The sequence below is a fragment of the Protopterus annectens genome, chromosome 9.part0, assembly GCF_019279795.1.
Source record: "Protopterus annectens isolate FY-2018-M chromosome 9.part0, PAN1.0, whole genome shotgun sequence".
In the NCBI taxonomy this organism is placed as follows: Eukaryota; Metazoa; Chordata; order Ceratodontiformes; family Protopteridae; genus Protopterus; species Protopterus annectens.
In genome coordinates, this window is record NC_056743.1 from 1071737662 (window position 1) to 1071760798 (window position 23137).

At 43.7% G+C, this 23137-nt stretch overlaps 1 protein-coding gene across 1 annotated transcript in view; it reads left to right on the forward strand.

Moving 5' to 3' along the window:
• The window catches only part of PFDN5 (prefoldin subunit 5), a 479917-nt gene that overhangs the window by 91309 nt on the left and 365471 nt on the right, over window positions 1-23137 (forward strand). The window contains exon 3 of the mRNA XM_044083893.1: window positions 5639-5670. Within this exon, the coding sequence (XP_043939828.1) occupies window positions 5639-5670 (32 nt within the window). The remainder of the gene's footprint in view (window positions 1-5638; window positions 5671-23137) is intronic.

Below are 23137 nucleotides of genomic sequence, written 5' to 3' on the forward strand. Positions count from 1 at the left end.
CAGGCACAATTCCTGCCAGGGAAGGAAAACACACTGGCAGACAGCCTAAGCACAAATATGACAGATCCACACGAATGGAAGTTGCATCCTCAAGTTTTCGCAAAGATAACTCAGGCATGGGTACAGCCAGACATAGATCTCTTTGCTACCCACAGAAATTACCAACTGAAAAAATTTTGCTCGAGGACCTATCATCCACAGGCCTGGAAAGTGGACGCACTTTCTTTCAATTGGACAACATTGACAGTCTATGCCTTTCCATCTCTCCCTCTGCTGCCCAAAGTTCTATTAAAAGCCAGAGCAGAGAGGCCAAAAATGATTTTCATTGCTCCAGACTGGCCAAGACAACACTGGTATCCACTCCTGAAGAGCCTGACACATTCCCCACCATGGATCCTACCTCTAGTGCCTCTTCTGTTGTCCCAGCACAACTTCAAAACTCTTCACAGCCAGCTCAAAACCCTAAATCTAGCCGCATGGAGAATCCCTTGATTTCCCAACAGACCCTCCTGTCCAAGGAGGTGCAGGATGTCATCTTGGAGGCCAGAAGACCTTCTACTAGAAAAGCCTACTCCGCTAAATGGAAACGGTTTTGTGCCTGGAATCAGAAAAAGGGCCAGAATCCTTGGGTAATAAATTTACCTCAAAATTTACAGTACCTAGCTGAGATGTTAAACAGTGGACTTTCCTTCTCCATCAAAATCCACGCTTCAGCCATTTCTGCACAATTCAACACAAATCCTCCTTTATTCTCTCATCCTCTCTTAAGACAGTTCCTCAGAGGGGCTAAGAATATAAAACCACCAAGGAAACCACCAGTCCCTGCTTGGGACCTCAACTTCATATTGGAAAAACTGACCCTGCCTCCATTTGAGCCAGCTGCTTCAACAGAACTACAATATTTGTCATGGAAAACAGCATTCCTTCTGGCTATCACCTCAGCACGCAGGGTTTCAGAACTACAGGCCCTCATGGCTGTGCAACCTTTCATCATTTTCCATCAGGACAGAGTTTCCTTATGAACCAACCCTTCCTTTATGCCAAAGGTAGTATCTAGTGTAGCCTTGAGTCAGACTATCCACTTACCTACCTTTTACCCTAACCCACAAAACAAAGGGGAAAGACTACTACATTCCTTGGACATTCACAGACAACTTCGTTATTATTTGGACAGGACAAAGCCATTCAGGAAATCCGAGCAACTCTTTGTCCTATGCTACAGGTGCTCAAGGAAAGGCCATCTCCAAACAGACAATCTCAAAATGGATAGCCCACTGCATACGCTTTTGTTACTCATGTCATGGAAAAACTGTGCCTTCAAACATCAGATCCCACTCCACAAGGGCCACAGCTACCTCTGCAGCTTTCCTCAGGGGGGTTCCTACCAAGGACATTTTGGAAGCAGTCACTTGGAGTTCAGTGCACACTTTCTCCAAACACTATCACCTTCCACTTTACTCTAAATCTAAAGCGGGCTTTGCCACAGCAGTCTTGCAGGGCATCCTTGCTCCTCCTAGTTCCACTTAGTGCCTGCCACCCCTATTTAGCTTTGGGATTCTACCCATATGTTGTGACTGCAGCTGTATGCACGATGACATAGTACAGTTTTGTACCTACCATAAATGTAGATGTTAGAGTGCTCATACAGCTGCAGTCCAGGTTTCCCTCCCTCCATCCCCTCTTAGTACAGGCCTTATGACAAACACCCTCTCATACAACCTGTTTGGGGTATTCTTTTATCGTGTATTTGCTTGCAAACTACTGTTTTTTGATTATTCTATATTGCATTATTGCATAAGTGTATGTTTTGCCTTCCTTCTGGGGGCACCTGACATCTGGGGCAAGAAAAACTGAAGAAGATGGCGTCGGCTGGCTCTTTTATACCCCTGCCGCACTGACGTCAGGGAAGAAGCGACGACAACCGACGCCGGACCTAGACTTTGGAATTCGGCCGACCGGGGACCCGCCTGACAGCAGGATAACCCATCTGTTATGACTGCAGCTGTATGAGCACTCTAACATCTACATTTATGGTAGGTACAAAACTGTACTTTATGACTACTGCCCCTCCTTTATCCGCTGGTAAAATAATCCTCTTATACTGATGTAGATGGTGCCAGCACCCATGACTCTCCCACCCCAAAAAAACGTAACATGGATTACCCTTTAGAACTGGTGGGAGGTGGCGGGGGGGGGTAGGAAACATAGGAACAGGAATAACTACAGTTGAGGGACTGTTACAGACTCCGATGACACATTAAATAATAACTGTCAAAATGTTGCAAAAGCAACTCCTTAATAAAAGCTTGAACTATGTGCCCGTTTTCTTTGTGGATGAAAGTACTATGGTATCTGATTTATATGATTTTTGCCGTAGAGTCAATCTTAAGTTGTTTTTCTCTGGTGATAATTCTCAAAGATCTAATGATTTCAGATTTCACAGGTCGGATGTTTGGCCTCTGATGAATAAACATGTTTCTATCTTTTTGCGGGCTGTTCTCAGGGATTTACACTTTAACATGGGGGATTCCTTGGTACTGGGTAATCATCTCACTATTGGTCAAAATGACGCATTAGGTCAGCTTAAAAATAACCATAGCGTGGTTATTTTACCAGTGGATAAAGGAGATGCAGTAGTTGTAGTGGATACAGATTATTATCTGGAAGAGGGTAAGGGTCAGTTGTCGAACCCTCTGCATTATATGTCTATGCCCCTGGATCCAACTCCAAACTTTAAGAGGGATATTGATTCATTTTTGAGTCAGGCGGTAGAAGAAGGTATCATCAGTGAAATGACCAAAACTCATCTCACTGTAAGGGACCCACAAAAACAGATTTTGTACCTCTTGCCGAAAATCCATAAATCCCTAACCAAACCTCCAGGTCGACCTATAGTTTCTGGGATTGGTTCCTTGACTGAACCTCTCTCAGCATTTTTGACCCAGTATCTTCAACCCCTTTTGACTCTTATCAGGGCATGATTACAGGATACCACACAGTTTTTGAAAATTCTATCAGATACACAATTGGAACCTGCGTGATTACTTTGCACCCTTGATGTTAAGGCCCTGTATACTAACATCCCCCCACTGGGCCGGTTTTGAGGCCCTACAGTTTTGGTTGGAATGTGCCAGTTTGTATTCTGCAGGCTTTAATACATTGCTGTTATGCATGGCGGAGCATGTATTAACAAAGAATATTTTTTATTTCCAGGGAGAATGCTACTGGCAAATACAAGGCATGGCCATGGGTGCTTCTTTTGCACCGATTTATGCAGATCTGTTCATGGCCTTCCTGGAAGAACAACTCATTTATGACTCTTCACATAATCGTTTTTTGGACGAAATTGACATTTGGCGTAGATATCTGGATGATTGCTGGATGGTATGGCGGGCTGATGTAGATTATTTTGTTGAGTTTGTTCGGTACCTGAATGAAAGTAAATGGGGTATTGAATTTACCCTCAACATGGATGTTGATAAAATTAATTGTCTGGATGTCAATGTTCGGAGGAATGTGGATAATACTCTTAAGTACTAGAGTATTCCGCAAATACCCCCAATACAGTAGTTTGCTCCATGCCACTAGTTTAAATCCTAGCCATACCATCCGCAACATCCCCAAATCTCAATTTCTCCGTATGAGGAGAATTAGTTCCACCATGCAGGATTATGATCTATCACGCCAAGTACTTTGTGACAGGTTCAGAAATAGGGGATACAGGGAGTCTGACATTATATCAGCTAGCAATTGGGCCAGTTGTCAGGATAGGGATTCTTTATTGGAATATAAAACCAAAACTAGAGCAGACCCTGCTGGCACCATTAGGTTTGTAACCAACTATGGGCGTAATAGTAACACTCTTAGAGACACTATACATACACACTGGAATATATTATTGGCTAATGATGACTTAAGGACAGTATTAGGGACCACATGTCAGTTTTCATTCAGGAAGGGTAAAATATTGGGGTCCCACTTTTCCCATTTTAAACATACCGACAGTGGGGGTGCTATTTATAAACAACTAACAGTATCCGGGGATAATCTGATTGGTATGCTTCCCAGTGGACATTGTTCACCGTGCCGTTATGTCAGTAAACTCAAACAGTTTAGTAGCAAAAACACCAGCAAAGTTTGATATGAAGTTCTTTGGGAATTGTGGGACCGATTGGGTTATCTATCTTGCCACATGTAAATGCTCATCCTTTTATGTTGGTCAGATATCACATGCACTTAGAACACAAATATCTGAACATCATAGTGATATTCATAACAAGAGTGAAACCAATGCATTATATAGACATTGTATGATACATTCTAATGCGGAATTCCATTTCATGATTATTGACAAAATTATTGGAACAGAAACAACAAATAGGGATGGCACAGCATTCTAAACAAAAAAGAAAAATATTGGATCATTAAGTTGGGGGGGTTATTCCCTCCTGAACTTAATGACCATTTGTAATGTTGCATTCTGTATTATATGTTTTATGGGAACATTTTTGCCTAGATTAGGTATGTATGGTTCTGTCTTTTTTCTCTATTGGAAATTATCACTTTTTGGTGCATATTTATATGCATAGTATTTCTTTAGACTTGCTGATGTAATCACAGGTCAATTTTAATTATTGCTATTTGTATATTATGGAAAAGGTGACTTTTGTGTTGCAGTGGGCAGGGATGTTTTTCTGTTGGTGGCGGTGGGGGGGTCTATTTTAGGTAGGATTGTGTGTTTTTGTTTTGTGATTCTGGTCCACTGATGAAGGCTTTGTGGCCGAAACCGGTATGGACAATAAAGGGATTTAGCTTTTTGGCTTAATCCAACGTTCGTTTGGTATTTTGTGCCTTTTTTTCCCACATGCTGGCTACTCGTGTCTAATAGGTGTCACAAAGCAGTGGCCTGATCTACTGCAAAGGTAATTGGTTACCTGTGGAGCAAAGTGATCCCTTTCTATTCTGGTGCTTCTTGGATTGGAATACTTTTCCTCTCTTCCCAGTTATCCAGTTCTGAAAACCTTGCAGTAACCATTGTAGAGCTCTCCCCCACCCAGTGGTCTGTCTTACAGACCCCTTGCAACAAGTTTCGTTTGCTGCCTTTACCTTAACTTACTTCATCTGCACATCCCCTTTTTGTATTCTCCCCTTCACTTTTTTATTGGGACTCTTCCCCTGTACTTTTCTGTCACATACCAAATCACTGTAAATACTGTGTATAATGTATGTAAATATTGTAATTGTTGCAACTTGCTTACAAGCTGTTCTTTTAAACATGTACAATGCATTCCTCCTTACTGTAGTTAGACAGTGTAATAGAGTAGTGCTGTAACAGCCAAGTTTTTATTATACCTAATTAGTAATTTCTTTTGCGCCCTTTTGTAACCTTTGAGCTGGCTTGATAGTAGTCCGTATTGGATGAGTTAATTCCAAAAATATGGTTAGTCTTCATAGTTATGTGAAATCATATAGTTTTGTGTTGGGATGCAATAAGTTGCAGTTTATTGACTTTCATTGTGGGGGTTCATTGTATGTCATTATGCTGTCAGCATTTATTTTGAGACCTAATGATTTTGGTTTGAGTACTGCCATAGTTAACATTTTTAAAATACTAATTGTTCTTCATTTCTCATTTTAGGAAAAGAATTGCTTGTTCCATTGACAAGTTCTGTATCCTTTGAATGCACTTGCTGGACCCAGTACATCTGTGTAGAAGAATGTGCAGGTTACATTTTTGTTTGGACTTGGTAAATAAGACTACTTTTTTGATAAGGTAACAGCTAGCTGTAGCTGAAAGGTTGCTGCTTTAGTGATCTTGTTACTGATTGGCTGTTGTAATCTATCATTTTGAGTATCTGCATCAACTTTGAAACTGTAGGTTTTTACAACCACAGGCTGTTTGTTTAGTGCACATTCCATTCGTAAGGATTACTTTGTGAACAGAAGGTTAAATTCCTGCTGGCTGTGTGACCATTATCTTGTTTTGTTTTTTTATATTATGTGAAATATGAAGTTTGCAGTAGCCATGGAAGAAAATGATTTCCTTAAATTAACTTATTCCTATAAAAATACTAGAAGACATTACTGGAATTGACAACTGCATTTTTATTGCATGGTAGTTGACATAAAGTAGGCTCCATTTGCAGCTGGATACATATCATCATTTGTTGTTTAGTTTGACGTCCTTGTCCTTGCCATGTTGACCTTAAGCTTCTCTTTTTTTGATTACTAGTATACCTCTGGAAAATTCCACGCACCAGTGTGAGATCTCCATAACCAAAAAGAATGTGCTCATTTGTTTGGCTTTTGCGTAATTAGTTAGTGGGCACTCTTCTTTTTTTTTTGCATTACATTCTTTTTTTTTCCCCCTCACTTTGTCCCTGCTGCCTGTTGATCACCATCCCCCTCCCAGCCAGTCAGTTTTTCCCCCATCACTAGCACTAGGGTTGACTGAAGGAGCTGTCATTCAGTATCCATCAGGGTGCATTTCAGTTCTTGTTTTTGCTGCCTTAACTTCTGTGTGTGCATTTGGTGGAAATAAGGGAGGAGTTTGCAGTGGGCTGACCATGAAGGGCATCCTGTCACTTCTGCAAGAGACATTTCCCTTCACATAGTCCCACTGCTCATCTGAAGTATGGGGAAGGGTTGCTCTAGTACCCACCAGGGAAAGGGATGCCCTAGTACTTTGAATGTCTTTGGATGGGAATTGTAATGATCTGGTGGCAGCTTGCTACGAAGTGCAGAAACTGGAGAAGGATTGTAGAATTTCACTGTAAGGGGCATTGGAATTCTGTCTTTAGTCAGTCTGTTAGGCTGGGTGGTATTCCTTATGGCAGTGTCTGCCCTTGAAAAAAAAGAGTCCTCTTTATATAAGATATCTGAGCACTTTTTCTTGCTAATGCAGGAAGGGCTGAAAGCTGTCTGTTTCAGATACATTTGTGAACATCATTGACCAACCAACTTGCTTAACAGACAAAAGCAAAATAATGTCCTCCTTTTTTGTTTAAGGTATCACTATCCATTGCATAAGAAATAGGGCAGAGGCATTGTGCATGTAAATAAAAAAAAAGTGCAAACTGTCCAACCTTTCTGGTGGTAGGAGAGGGACACACTGTGTTCTGGCAGGGTCTAGCATGTTAGAAGTGGCTTGATTTGGTAAGGCACAATTTATAAGTAAAAATTGTGTGATTTCACACACACAACCTGATTCATCCTGGAGGAAAATAGTCTTTTCATTGTTTACGTTGGTGCTCCATTGAATCCCTATACTCAGTCTGGTACTACACCAACAGTTTGTTATGGTTGTGTGCCTTGACAGGAGGTTGTGTTAGTCTGACTGGAAATGAAAAAGATAGCTGACTGGCAGGACTAAGAATTATGCTATTGATCAGATTAATCATTCCCTCCAGTACAGTTTGTTTCTGTGTGTACCTTTAACTCCCAGTGGGTGTGGCTTGAGCCTTTAAAAAAATTATCACATTACAGTTCCAACTGTTAGCTTTGTCACCTCACAGCAAGAGGTTCTCCCATTTGATTCTTGGCTGGAGCACCTTCTTTGTGGAGTCTGCATGTCCTCCCCATGGTCGAGTGATGTTAAAGACATGCAGGCAGGCGTGCCTGAATGGGTGTGCCTTCTTTGAAGGTTGGGTGTCGGGCTGGCAACTCGGCATCATAAAAATCCACTGTCAATCATTAGCAGACCAGAGTTCCGCTGTGGAGACTCCTAACTGGGAAAAGCCGAAAGACATCACAGTTCTAACAAATACTCATTGACCGAGGTCAAATATCAGAAACTGTTTGTTCTCATGTATGCTTCAAGGTAAAATATTCTGATACCTTGTATGTAGCATGGTTTTGGAATTAATGCAACTATAGACAAAACAGCATTTGACGTCGAAGTGCAGTAGGAAGTAACTGCAGAAATGGCTGGAGGCGCGCAATGCTGTAATGTGCAAGATGTGTTTAAGATGTGTTGCACATTTTATATAGTAATAACACCTGTAAGGCAAAATATGCCTTTCACCCCCTACATCTTGTATTATCTTACTGTTTTTAACATCATACTTAATTTGGAAGATATCTTTCAAGTTTGGTATGTGCTTTTAGTCAAAGATGTAATGGGTTTATATGTGTTTATTAGGCTAATGATCACAAGTGCCTTTTTAAGCCTAGCCATGCATCCCAAATCTCTGACAAGTTCTGGTGCCCTTGATGAGTGTAAGCAGGGGCTTGGGAGATGGCACATTTACAGATCCGGGGCCTGGGAGATGGAACATTTACAGGCCGGGTCCTGGAAGATGAACCTTTTACAGGTTGCCTGTGTCTCTTAGAGAGACAGGTGCCAAGCCAAGGATGAATTTCCTGTTCCTAATCCAGTTGTCCAAGTTGCACTTGAATTGGGTTAGGAAAGGATCCTGCGTCACATGGATGAGGACCCTTTTCCAGAGATGGGGTAGTCTCTGGGATAGATGCATGTCTGTCCCAGCAGGTCCTGTTTATATCACCAGCAAGGTTTAACTCTTTAGAACAGGTAATTCTGGTACTTTGTTTTTGATGATATGTAGGAGGCCCATCAGAATGGGGTCTGACAGTGCCCTGTATGCCAGGCATAGATCTCCCCTCAACAACCTATATGAGACAGAATACACGGATAGGGACTTGAGGGGGTCTGCATAGGACATTTTACTTGCACCCTGTACTCATTTAGTGAGGAACCTCTGTGGAAGTTCCATTTGTTGGATATGCCTGTTTAGGTACATACCAAAGGTGGCATTGTACTCAATATGTACGATGAATGCTGAATACAGTGGAACAGTGACTTGGACTAGATGCCAAACCTTTGTTTATTCGTTGCGCAATATAGAATGATTTGATTTCCTCACTACTGCAGAAATGCAGCCTTTCACCAAGTCCCTGACTGCTGGATCAACTCTAAGGAGTGTGTTGTCAGTATGATTCCCAAAGGATGCTATTATGCATTTCTTGGCATTTAGTTGTCCGTGACTCTCGCACCAGTTTTTTCTGTCAGGTCTTCCTGGATAACATTTCTGTCAGTGTGGGATTCAATGACTGCTCCTAATTTGCAGACATCTGCAAGCCAGAGATCATTGACATGGGCCTTGACTTCAAAGAAGTAAATGCCAAAAAGGAGTGGTCCAAGGACTGATCTGTTAGGGACACCACTTGTATCAGGGCTCTTTGTAGAGGTGGACTCCCCAATTTTAACTTACTGGGTCCTGTCTGTGAGGCAGTTTGATAGCCACCGGGTGACATACAGGTTTGTACCTAACCTCTTGAGTTTGTCAACATTGCTTGAGTGGGGTATTGTGCCAAATGCCTTGGCCAGGTCAAAGTAGGCAATGTGAACCATTTTGCCCTCCTCCATTGCTTTGGTGCCCTTCTCAAAAACGTCTGTCAGGTTGAGTAGGCATAACCTGCCCTTGATGAAACCAAACAGGGTTGGGTCTAGTCTCTGGAGATTTACTGGATCATTATTTATCATTTGCCTGATGATTCTTTCCATGGCTTTGCATACAAAACCAGTGAGACTTATGGGTCTGTAGTTTACAGGGTCTAGATGGCCCACCTTTGTGCAGAGGGATGACTGTTGCTGCTCTCCATTCATGAGACAATGGAGCTTATTTGGAGGCTGCAATTAATTAGCAATTCCAGCTGGCCTGATAGGTCATGTTTCATGCTATTTAGAAGGCATCCTGAGATATTGTCTGTGCCTGTTGATGCAGTGTTCTTGGCCTTAGAGAGAGCATTTGAGGACCTGTTCACTAGTGATAGCAGGGGGTTATATTTGAAGGTATTCCTTGAGGAAAGCTTGAGGGGGAGAGAGGGATAAAGTTGGAGCTGAATTTGTTGGCCAGTAGGTTTGCTATATCTTCTGGCTCAGTATAAGTGGCTCCATTTACAGTGGGCTCTGCACACAATTGTGTATTCCATTGAGGTAGCAGACATAGCCAAAGAATGCCTTGTAGCTGTCCTTGACCTGGGAAGCCAAATTTACCTCAAATTTGGCTTTGTTGGACTTTATATGTCCTCTGAGTTGTTTTGTTTGAGAGTGCTTTTATCCTGGTGAGTGCTGCACCCCCTGATTTCTTTGCCATGATCATCTTCCTTCTGTTATACAGCCTATTGATTTTGTGATTCCACCAGAGTGGCTTGTTTTTCCAGTTAGTTCTGTACTTCTTCCTGTTGGGTACAGCTGCCTTTACGCAGCTTTTGTATAGGGTTTCTATGAACAGTTTTGCATAGGCAGCAGTGTTTTCAGAATTTATGGGGGCTTCAGATTTTGCCAGTTTATCGCTTAATAGCAGGAAGTTAGCTTTAGAATAGTTCCTGAATATTCCAGGGTTAGCTGGGGGTCCAGGTTTTATTTTTATTTCAAAGAAGGGCATTTTGTGGTCTGACCTTACAAGAGAAGACATTACACTAAGGGATGTGCAGCACATTCCCATATTAGTGAGGACAAGATCCAGTATGGTTGCACACCTGGTTGGTGTGGCGATAGTCTTCTCCAGGGAGTTTGTGTTTACAAAATCTTGGAATCTGTGTCTATACATTTGGTGTAATATTGGATTCCCAGTTAATAGTGAGGTAATTAGTCTCCCATAAATATGGTATTTGGTTGGATGGCGTGCATTTCCAATAAGTTTGAATACATGGTATGGGTTTCCTAGGTCATAGAGGGGGGCCTAAAGCTTGCAAGGAAGTGGTATTGGATTTTGCGTATGGCCATTTGAACATGGAGAGCTGAAGTGCATTCTCTTGCTTGCCAAGCCTTGAGGTATATTTATTTTTGATGCAGATCGAGAACCTTCCAGTTTTAGTCTCTGTCTATGTAGTAGCTGGTCTAACTGTGTGGAACCTGACATTTAACTAGTATATTGAGCTACTTTATGTTGCTGTGTCCCCATTTAAAAAAATGCAGTTAAAAATCAATGCACATACAGATAGCTGCACAGGCAGCCATTATTTGAATGCTTAGTAATGTGCATAATGTTCATTGTAGTAATTGTTGTTGGATGATTTTTACTCTGGTAGTAGGATCATTTAAGCACTTGTTTAATGGTGTGCTACCCTATCAAAAATGAATTTTATACTGTCTTCAACAGAGTATATGTGGCGCTTTTCCCATCACCAGGTTATTCATTTATAGCACAGTAGTCTTGGAACTCATTTAAAAGAATAGTTTATTGCACACTTAGCATGCAAAAAAACAAGCTAATTATGCCGTTTTTTAGAAACTTGCCCATGACTGACACTTTGATCTGTGAGTGTAATTTAAAAAATATGGATCAGATTATTTCATTCCAGGCAGTAATATAATTCGGATTCAGGTGTTTCCCTTTGCATGCTTACAAACTGCTTCCATTTGTCTTTACAGAAGTACTGCTGCATGGTAGTTGGTAGTCTTTACAGCTCTGGTAGTAAGATATTAAAAAGGCTATCGGTTTCTTTCTTTGAACTAATGAAAATGAAAGTTGAGAATTCTGCTGCTCAGTTTCATGCAGATTAGAAACTTGTACAGGTTTACTTTTTTATAGGTTTGCAGCTATGGAATTGACGAAAAGTGGGGCTTTGGGTCAAAGTGGCATTACTCAAAAGTAAATAAGATAAACAACTGATTTTAATGGTTTTGCATTTTTAAGTGTACAAGTGATCATGAATAGCTCACTGAATTGGGCAATCAATATGAATTAGCTTTGCTTATATTATAGAGTACAATGCCCCTTTTGGAATGTACCTCACAAGACATCTGCAGCAGCTGGAAAGGCCACAGAAGTACCTCACAAAGAGGATTATTGGCCTCAAACAAATGCCCTACACTGACCGCCTCAAAACTCCAGCTTTACTCCATAGCATATTGCCTACTCCGAGGTGATCTCTGCCTAACATATAAAGCTATGTCAAACCCAGAGCTGTTGGACATGCTACACCTAAAGAAATCCCAATCCCTCCGAGCTACATGCTCTAGGGACCTAAACCTTGTCACCACAATAAACAGGACATGCTAGAGGGATAGATTCCTGTCCCAGAGACTTCCCATACTCTGGAACAGGCTACCCATCTATGTCAAGCAAAGTTCTTCATTAGCACTCTTCAAGAAAAATCTTGATGAGTGGATGGGAAATAAGAAATACACCCCGGGGATCACTTCTGTGTCTCTGCTCAACAGTGGCATAGGAAAATAACTTTCTTGGATGGCGTAAGCCAGGGGACCTTGTTGGCTAGGCTTACGTAGGCCCTTGGGCCGATAGGTTCATAGGTAGGTACTAGGCTATGTCAACATTTAAACTTTAAAGTCTGATATAGCTGCAAGCAAATTGCAGTGCTGCAACCAGTTGAAAATGGTACTGTGACAACAGCAAGGTATGACAAGGAACTATGCCATAACCACATAGCTAGGAATCAAATCTTTCAGCAGAAGTCTAGAATACCACAGCAGTTGTTCCATCAGTGTTCTGGATCATGTTACTTGGTGTAAACAAGCACAAATCTGTCTTGTTCTTGCCAGTTTTGTGGTGGACTTTCCTATTTACAGTTGACACTCGTGTTCTGATCACACACTTCATTTGCAGGGTGGGTAGTTCACGTGGCCTCCCACAAGGTTAAGGGTGTGTGGTCTCAGTAGGCAGTGGTTTCACATCTACCATTTTTGAGTTTTTGAGCAGCTCTTGCTCTGAGGACCTCAAGGACAAAACATCTTTCTGAAGTTTTTGTATTTCTTTTAGACAGCAGTCTTTAGTATGGTTTCTAAATGGGTAAGGTGCACAAAAATCATACCTCCTATAAAGGCTGGCAGCGCTCATCTGTCAGTGGGATAGAGACACTGGCATCACCCTGTGGTTCACATTGGTGGGTTGTGAGCCAGCTGGCAGACTCTTAAGTCATTCATCTATTCCCTTCCTGGAGCTGCAGAATGCATCTGTTTTAAGGCTTTTTACAAGTGGGATGTTCAGGAGGTAACTTGTTTACTACCACATAGTAGAATACAAGACAACGTCTATTATTTTTGGTACAGCAAGAAAAAGAGGATGAAGGAGGGCATGGTCGCTGTTCTGTGGCATTGAAGGTTCTCATATGCCTTCCTCCCATTCATGTTGATTTAGGCATCATCTTTGTCCAGAAAGAAGAGCAAAACTTTTCATTACTCCGTTGTGGCCGAAGAGGATGTGGTGTCAAATAGACATGTCCTTGGCAATGTAGGAAACTATTCTTTACCCTGCCAGGGATGTACCATAATATATGGGGGGAGGCAACCAAAATCTACCTTCGGGCCTGGTTGGTATTGTAAATACTCTGATTTTGCTGGGTTTTCTAGCTTGAGGCTTAAAAATTATTGAGGCAGCTGGGAAATGTTCTCTTCCATAGGGCTGTGCCTCCAAATAAAAACTGATGTACTTCTATTCTCATGTTGCAGTATTCTTACTGTGGGATCTTCAGCATCAGACGACACGAACGTCCAGCTCTTATGTAAAAGCTTAAGCCTAGTTGCTGCCAGGTGCGTGGGACGTCACACGCAGGGCCATAAACCAAGGGCCTTAAGTGTGACGTCTGCATGTACAGACCCCAGAACATCTGTGTTGCAGTCAAACGTCAGATCGATCGTTTCGCTCTACTGCCTTGAAAACGTCTGAAGATAAGTACTCCATTGGGGAAATCCTTTTTTCTTGTTTGAGCTTTGGTTGCTTGCTGACATTTCTTACCTAATGTCCTCTAGAAAGGGGAAATGTAGGTGCGGAAGTTCAATTCCATACTAAGACTTGCACAAACTTTGTTTGCTCTGCTTAGGCCAGGAACACGATCACACCACTTATAGCATCTGCCATTCGTTCGTACCAAAAACCCTTTGAAGTCGTGTGGCAGCCTTAAAACTTTATCTCGAGAACCAGAGACTTAAGTGCTTAGCCCTGTCTATGAATCTGGAGTTTGCCGTCAAGGCAGAGCCGCCTAAAAAGAATGCCAAAATTTCAAGGCCTACTGCTTCTGTCCCTCAGTCATCAGATGTTCCACCAGCCACTGATTTAGGGGTTGAGGGACATCCGCTAGAACCGACCTTCCCAGCGACTACCCTTGCAGAGGCTGCCTTGAAAGTGCTGGTAGGCATGTCCACAAAGGTCATTTCGACATCAGCTTTGGCCGAGGGGGAACCAGGCTCCACTGGATGCCCGTCCATGGTCCAAGAATCAGAACCCTTGCCTACAGGCCAGATGCCTGATAGTAGGCCATCTCTTTCCACTAAGTCTACTGTTAAGAGGAAACAGAAAACCAAGCATTTGTCAACTACTTTGGAGAAACAACCAGACTGGCATACCTTCTCTCAGACTTTGCTTCAGGCCTTTATGGCTCTCAGGCCTTCAGCCTGTCCTGCGACATTGCCTGCTCTCAGCCTTAAGGCAGGCTCAGCTTTTTCCATTCCTGTTACTCACACCCAGGAGGAAGACTCCTCTTCTTCATCCTCAGATGAGTCTGTTACTTACTCCTCCCAGATAGCTTTCCCTTTGGTTTACTACTCCCCAGATGAGGACTCCTAGAGGGAGATTCACCCCCTGATAAAATTTCTTTTGGGGAAACAATTACTAAAATGAGGGAGTATTTCAAGTGGGATGCAGCCCAGATGACCGAAGTTCAAAGGAGGTATTTTGAATTACTCCAGGTGGAATCACCCTCCCCCTCAGCTAGTCCCCCTGTGATTCCAGCCTACCTAGATGCATTTGCATTGGCTTCAAAGACACAGAATCACAGCCACCAGCTCCCAAAAGATGTGACTGCTTTTACAAGGTCCCTGATGAGCGCAAATTACTTAAGCCACCAATGGTAGATCTTGCAGTCATTGCAGTGGCCCCTGACCAACAATCCAGACTTATTCCTTCCTCCTCCCTCTTGCCATCAGACAAGGACAGCAAGGTCATGGAGAGTGGGGAAAAAGTTGCACACATCTTCAACACTGGCTTTCAGGGCCATCAATTATCAGACCCACATGGTCAGATGTGCCCTAGACTTGTTGTCTCAGGCATCCTCCTTGCTCTCCTCCATACCAGACTCCCCCCCACAAATCTCAGGTAGCATCTAAGTTGCCCAACACTCAAAGTGCAGTTATGATGCAGCTGAGGCCTCCACTAGGTCTGCAGCTTCAGCTTTTGTTCTGCGCAGGTATTTCTGGCTTAGGATTCAGCCCCTCCCAGAGGATTTTAAAACCAAAATTTTGGACGCACTTCTGGACAACAAATTCCTGTTTGGCAGACAGTCTGCTGAACTATTTAAAAGCCTTCAGGAAAAGAGCAAGGAGCTCCAGGACCTTGAGCATTTACTGGTCTTCCCAGTCCCTAAATGTTACACTAACTACCCTGCCAAAGCCACCTTTGTCAGAAGAGCCCCAGCCCCATCCACCTCTTCCTCCTCTAGACACAGAAAAGGATCCAGAAAGGCACCTCCCCCAAGGGCAGCCCCTGCTCAACCTACCACAAGGCAGCCCTTTCAAGACAGAAACAATAATGTGTGACTGCCTCAGCCACCTACCCATCTTATCCCGCCTCTCACCGTCTTCCCATCTAGAAACAAGTCGCTTCAGACCATTGCGTTCTGGCAATAATGGAAAAAGAGTACTTCATGTCTTGGCAGGAAAGGCCTCTTCCACAAGGCATTCCCTTCCCTCCCAAAAAACATTTACATCTAATCCCTCTGGTTATCAAAGAACTACTTGCCTAGGGGAACCATAGAAAATGTCTCCTAATGACAAGAAGGGAAGGGATTCTACTCCATGTTATTCCTAGTACCAAAAAAGGATGGCCCTTGGAGGCTCATCCTTGGTTTGTCATTCCTAAACCTCTTTCTGAAGGTCCCTTCCTTCAGAATGCTATCACTACAAAGCTTTCTTCCACTATTGCCACCCAAAGTGTTTATGGCCACTTTGGACCTGAAGGAAGCATACCTCCACATTCCTAGCAACCCAGACTACAGAAAGTATTTGGATTTTGCTGGACCCTCTTTACACTTTCAGTTTATTACCTTGCCCTTTGGTTTATCTACTGCACAAAACAAAGTGCCTAGCCCCAGCAGTAGCATAGTGCAGAACAAAAGGCATTCAAATCCTACCCCTACCTAGACGACCTCCTCATCCTAGCAGAAGAGGAACACATTCTCAAGAATCGCTTGATATTCACTGTGTCCCTGCTCCAGAACTTGGGGTTCACTCTCAACCTGGCAAAATCATCCCTCGCTCCAACCCAAGACAAAACATTTCTAGGCTGCAGGAATAAGAATGGACTTGATGAAGGCCTTCCTCCCTCAGGACAAAGTATCCTCCTTGAACTCTCTACAGCCCCCAGAGTGTTCACAAAGTACATGGCAGTTGTCACAGCTCACTTGCGACTTCAAGGATTCAAGGTGTTTCCGTACCTAGACGACTGGCTTATTTCTGCCCCCACCAGACATCTACTGGAAAAAGCCTTGGCATACTCTCTCCTCGCTGCTCAAAGGCTAGGCATAACCATAAACTGGCAGAAAGCCAATCTCATCCCATCTCAGTCGATAGAATTCATAGGGGTTATCTTGGACACACAAAAACTGCAGAGCTGCTATTCCAGAGCACAGAATTTTAAGGATAAAGCAACAACTACTTCCAATCCTTTCAAAGGAAAAATCCACGGCTCATTCGGTTCTACAGCTGTTGGGTTCCATGGCAGCCTCCATCACCATTGTTCCCCTGGCCAGGTTTCACATGAGGCATCTACAATGGCTACTGCTCACCCAATGGTATCCCTTTCAGCATCCTCTTTCAGCCATGATTCGAGTAACCCACAGGTGCAAACAGGATTTAAATTGGTGGATGACACAATCTCTCTCAATGGTCTCGCCCCTTTTTCCCCCAGCAACCCAAGGCCACAGTGACCACGGACGCCTTCCTGATGGGGTGGGGGGAGCTATGTCAGAGACAGACAGTCCAAGGCACTTGGTCCCAACTGGAGGCCCATCTGCATATAAATGTTCTAGAGCTGAGGGCGGTGCTTCTGGCGTTGCAAGCATGCCATCCCCTGCTGCCATCTGGGACAATTGCGATTCAGTCAGACAACATGGCGGTGGTCTGGTACATCAACAAGCAAGGTGGAACCAAATCTTACCCCCTTTGTCAAGAGGATATGGCAATGGCTACCAACCGTTTTCTTCTAGCAACGCACATTCCCGGGAGTTCCAATCTGATAGCAGACAGGCTCAGCAGGTGCATTCTGCAACCTCATGAGTGGTCCCTGAATCCCTTGATAGCGGCGGGGGTCTTCCACCGCTGGGGCAGTCTTTGCAGCGACGTCTTTGCATCCCGGCCAACTACAAATGCAGCAACTACTTCGCCCTGATCCCCCCTCCGGGACAGTCACCCAGGGATGCTCTAGTCCACGATTGGCCCTCGGGTCTTCTCTACGCATTTCCGCCCTTTCCTCTCATTCCCCAGTTCATGAAGAAAGCCTGGTGGTTGAAGAGCAAGGTAATCCTCATTGCACCATATTGGCCACAACAGATTTGGTTCCCATTCCTTTGGCCTCACCTACTAGATCGACCATGGATCCTCCATTCAATCCCGGAGTTGATCTCACACCCACAGAACCAGATTCATCCCAACCTGAACAGCCTTTAGCTAACTGCTTGGCTACTCCAATTCCCTTGATTGCCGGGTAGAATCATCTTTCTTTACCAGTACGTGATATTCTCATTGCTTTTCATAAGTCTTCCACTAGAATTACTTATCTGAGCAAGTGGAAAAGATATTTACCTGTTGGCTGAAAGATAAACAAGTAGACCCTTTTTCAGCACCAGTGTCAATAATACTAGACTATCTGGCTGACCTCTTTCAATCGGGTCTATCGGCCTCTACCATTAGAGTTCATTTGGTTGCAATTTCTAATTTTCATGAGGGTGTCCGATTCCTCTCATGTCCCATAAATTGTGCAAGACCTTCATAAAAGGCTTGACTCATCTGAAGCCACCTTTTAGAGAACCTATTCAACCATGGGATTTATCATTAGTGCTAAAAGCTCTGACAATGGCACTTTTTGAACCAGCCTCTTCCTGCGACCTCAAGTATTTGTCATGGAAAACCTTGGTTTTGGACGCTATTACTTCTGCCAGACGTATTTCTGAACTTCAAGCTTTATGTATCAAGACTCCATACTTGATTTTTCATAGAGATAGAGTGTCTCTGAAAACGATTCCGTCATTTCTGCCTAAAGTGATCTCTGAAATGTCCATTAATCAAGCAATTGAATTGCCAGTTTTATTCCCCAACCATTCAAACAGAGGAGAGTATTGCCCTTGATATACACAGGCAAATCCATTTTTACCTTAACAGGACTAAACCCTTTCGTAAATCTGACCAGTTATTTTTGGCCTTTTCTGGATCTAGATTAGGATCGGCTGTTGCTAAGGTCACATTAGCTAGATGGTTGAAGGACTGTGTGACCTTTATTTACACACAACGTAATATCTCGTTGCCTACTACCATGAAAGCTCATTCAACAAGGTCAGTGACAACTTCTGCTGCCTTCCATGCCAGAGCTTCTTTACATGACATTTGTGCAGCTGCAACTTGGGCTATGCCTCATACCTTCATCAATCATTACAAATTGGATTTGGCCTCCAGGGGAATAGCATCTTTCGGTTCTATGGTGCTCAGGAATGTCTTTCCATGAGAGCCTCCCAGGAATAGAGGTAGCTGGGGACTCTGTCCCGTACATAAGGAATGAACGAGGATTAACAATATCAGATAAAGAAGTTATGTCTTACCATAACGTTCCATCTGTATTGTTGATCCTCGTTCAGTCATTACGACCCTCCCTCCTTCCCCCTCCTGTGGTTTCTAGTGGATCTCACCATCCAGTTCTCTTAGGTTATTTGACTAGAGGTAGCCTCTACCTCCTTTAACTTGCAAACTCAATCTGAGGTAATAGGGAGAGGGGAATTGTGGGTAAGAGTTTAGCTCGAGAGTTTGAAGCTGACGCGAGCTTGGAAAATGGCTGGCTCAGTTCCGAGCTCTGAACTGATACCTATATGTAATGACTGAACGAGGATCAACAATACAGATGGAACATTATGGTAGGACTTGACTTCTTTTTTTATTGGCCATTTTGGGCTATTTCTATCCCTTTCATCTTTCTGTTTAAAAACCTGTGTTTGTGTGGTCTTGCACATTGCTCAGTGCCGTTTAACTAGGGTTAAACTATACACGGGGCCAGAAAGCCTGCTGTTCTAATTTTCCCTTCAACTAGCCAGTTTTCTAGTTTTAGCACTCAAAACGGTTTCCTTGTGTTCAGCACTTATTCAGTATTCATGCAAGCACTAAATAATCTACAAATTACTGCAGCACTCAACTTTCCTCACTTGTTAGGAGGAAAACAATTTTTAGTACTTAAATTAATAAGCACCTATCCAGACATGTCTAAGGGTCAGCTCCTGGTATTTTCCCCTGTCCACCTGATGAATCTGGGCATCCTTCTAGCAAGGTAGCAATTGCCTCATGTACACTGACAATCCTTTCCTCCTACCATCCAACACTACAACCTGTGAGAGGTGCACTTATATAGCCAAACTGGAATTCAAGCTCTCTCCACCAAAGACTACAGACAGTCAGGAAGAGAAGGTAAACACTTGCACCACACCACACTCAACACATAGTCCATCAAAACCTACACCACTTAAACCCACACATGATAACACATAACACAAAACACAAACTACATTTGCAGAGGCTCTCAATAAAAATCTGCCCAAACAGAGACCTCCAAAGCTGAAATGCAAGCAACCCCCCCCAACACTACCCAAATGAGAGACCGCCCACAGAATCAGTGTGCCACTTAGTCTCAGCCCGTAAGGCAAAACAACGTACCCAACACACTAGTCATAGTGTGACTCTATAGTCAGGCACACTGATGTCCCACTCACCAGGCTAAACAAGGAGAAAGTTACTGTCCGCTTCCTGTCGGGTGCTAGGATCTGCCACATAACGCAATCACTCGGTCACTTCACAAGTACAAATATGACTGTCATTGTCCATATTGGTGTGAATGACCTGAGATGTACCTCCCTGGACTACGTGAAAAGAGACATGGAGGAGCTCTCGGATCATGTAGCCCAGGGAGGTACGACCCTAGCCCTGAGTAGCATCCTGCCATCGCCCAGAATGATGACGACAATACAAGGACAAAATGATTGACTTCAACAATTGGCTAAGCTTCTGGTGCCCATTCTAAGGGGATCCAGTGTCTCTCTGCCTGGGATGACATGATCTACAGACCACGATGCTTTGCCAGAGATGGCCTGCATCTGTCGCCCCTGGGATACAGGCTAAGGTTATTGGCATCCCTATAGTGCCTTTTTTAGGCAAGGTTCAAACGACAAACTCACCACCATAGCAGGTATAAGCAAGCAAAATCTGAGGGTAATGTTACTCAGTGCTAGAAGTCTAAACCTCAAAATGCACTCACTCTAGGCACTCCTTAAAATGGAGTACATCGACATCTGTGCAGTGACGGAGACCTGGTTAAAAAGGCTCCAGAGAGCACCCCTGCATTACCAGGCTATAACTCTTGCCACATCTTTCGGCCACCTGGGTGGCCTAATGGTTAAGGTGTTTGCCTTACAAACACAAGGTGCAGGGTTTGAATCTCACAAGGGATAATTGGCTAGGCTTACAATGGCTATCAAGGGCAGTTAGCCTAGTACTAACCTATGAACCTAGTCTTAGACATAACCTGGACCGAAACACTAAAGGAGGAGGCGCGTCCATTTTCATTAAGGATATCCACACCACCAGGCTAGTTACTCAACATAATGCATCCAAAATTATCCAAGTGCAACTAAACTGGGCAAGACTGCAGTCCAGGTTGTAGCTTGTTACAGATCCCCCGATATGCCCCAGGATGCCCACTCCACATTTCTTGGTATACTGGGTAATGTTAAGGTACAGCCCAATACCCTAATAATGGGCGATTTCAACTACCCCACCATCAACTGGGAAAACTACTCCTGTACTAACTCATTTGCTCAACGCTTTCTGGAATTCATAAATTCCAATGCCCTGGATCAGCTTGTCCATACCCCCACCAGGGGCAGCAATATCCTAGACCTGATCATTATCAATATGGGCAACCGATGTTCCACGTCAGAGGTCAATTCCTTGCTGGTCAGATCCAACCACAAGCTAATCACCCTAGACATCAGTATCCCGCCCCTACCCCCCATTAAGAACACCACCGTAAAAACTTCTCCAAAGCCAAATTCATGCTTCTTAAGACAGAAGTGGGAAGCTTCATGACACTCATACGGATGGAAAATAGTGGCACGACTGCTGAATCCTATACAAATGCACTGTATAAGCACATACATGAGTCCATGGATCGTGCCATCCCCAACAGAACCAAGATGCTGTTCTCCAAAAAAAGGAAGCCAAACTGGTGTTCCCCTGCCATAAACGAACTCTGCAACAGAAGGAAGAAGCTGTTGCAAAAAAGAGTAAAATTCCCTGATTGCAGGAACTCCCTGTCAGCCTCAGTAAGAACCTGAGATCCCTCATAAAATCCTCCTAAGCTAGTTACGAAAATAAAATTGCCACTGTTTCTAAAAGGCCACCACAAAGCATTCTACAGCTATGTCAATAATCACAATGGTGACACTTAATCTGTTCTGAGCTACAGCATAATGGCATTAGATATACTGAGTCAACTGATATTGCAACCATTCTGGCAGATAGGTAAAGTGAAAACTTCACCCCCCTAAAGGGCTCATTATTTTACCGGAAGTGAACCCCCTGTAATCACAGCTGCACAAGTAAACGCCGGACTCTCCAAAGCCAAGAACACAGCATCCATGGGAACTGACAACATCCCAGGCTGTGTTCTGCACGAACTGCAGAACAAACTGACACCCAGGCTAAGTACCATGTTCAATCATAGCCTCACTTCAGGCTTTCTGCTTACTGAATGGCACGCAGCGACGGTTATCCCACTCCACAAAGGGGGCACCACCATGGACCCTGGGAACTACCGCCTCATTAGCCTGATGAGCCTGGTCTGCAAGACCATGGAACATATCATCTTGGAGGTATAAATAAGAACATAGGTAACTCCAAACTCTAGACTCCGCTCAGTTTGCATTTGTAAAAGGTAGGTCATGTCTCCTAAACCTGATTGACATATTTGAAGCAGTCACCAGAGCTGTGGACGAGGGTAAGGTGGTGCACACAGGCTATCTTGACCTCGCCAAGGCTTTCGACACCATCCCCCACTCTAAAATTCTAGATAAACTGGGCATAAATCCCTATGTCACAAGATGGGTGGCCAGCTGGCTCACTGATAGAACCCACACAGTGAAAGTAGCCAACTCCAAATCCAACTTCAGACCATTGACAAGTGGAGTACCACAGAGCTCAGTCCTGGTTCCTCTCCTGTTTGGCATCTACTTCTCAGAAGTCCAGGCTTTGGCTAACAAAGTTTGCAGATGACTGCAAACTAGGTGCCATAATAGAATCGTCTAATGATGTGGAGATTCTACAAAGGGGCCTCACTGAGACTGATTCTTGGTGTCAAAGTCATGGCCTCAAGCTCAGTGCCAAGAAGTGCATTGTCATCCCCTTTGGGAAAAACACTGTACCCATGAACAACTACATAGGCAGTAGCCTACTAAACACCTAAAGTGTGATGAGGCCTTGGGACACAGGTGGACAGTAGTCTCTCCTTTGATAATCACATCACCACAGTAGTCGGGAAATCTTTCTATGTGGCACACCTCATCACAAAGGGGTTCACCTCCAGATAGAGGTCATTGTTCCTCTCTACTCATCCCTCATCAGACCCATTATAGAGTACGACATCCCATTTGGCATGTATTTTGCAAGACATCTGCAACAACTAGAAAGGCCACAGAAATATCTCACTAAGAGGATTACTGGCCTCAAACAGATGCCATATGCAGACCGTCTCAAAAAACTCCAGGTCTGCTCTGTTGCTTATTATCTACTCAGAGGCGACCTCTGCTTAACATACAAAGCCATGTCAGACCCAGATCTGTTGGACATGCTACACTTAAAGAAACACCAATCCTTCTGAGCCACACGCTCCAGGGACGTAAACCTTGCCACCAC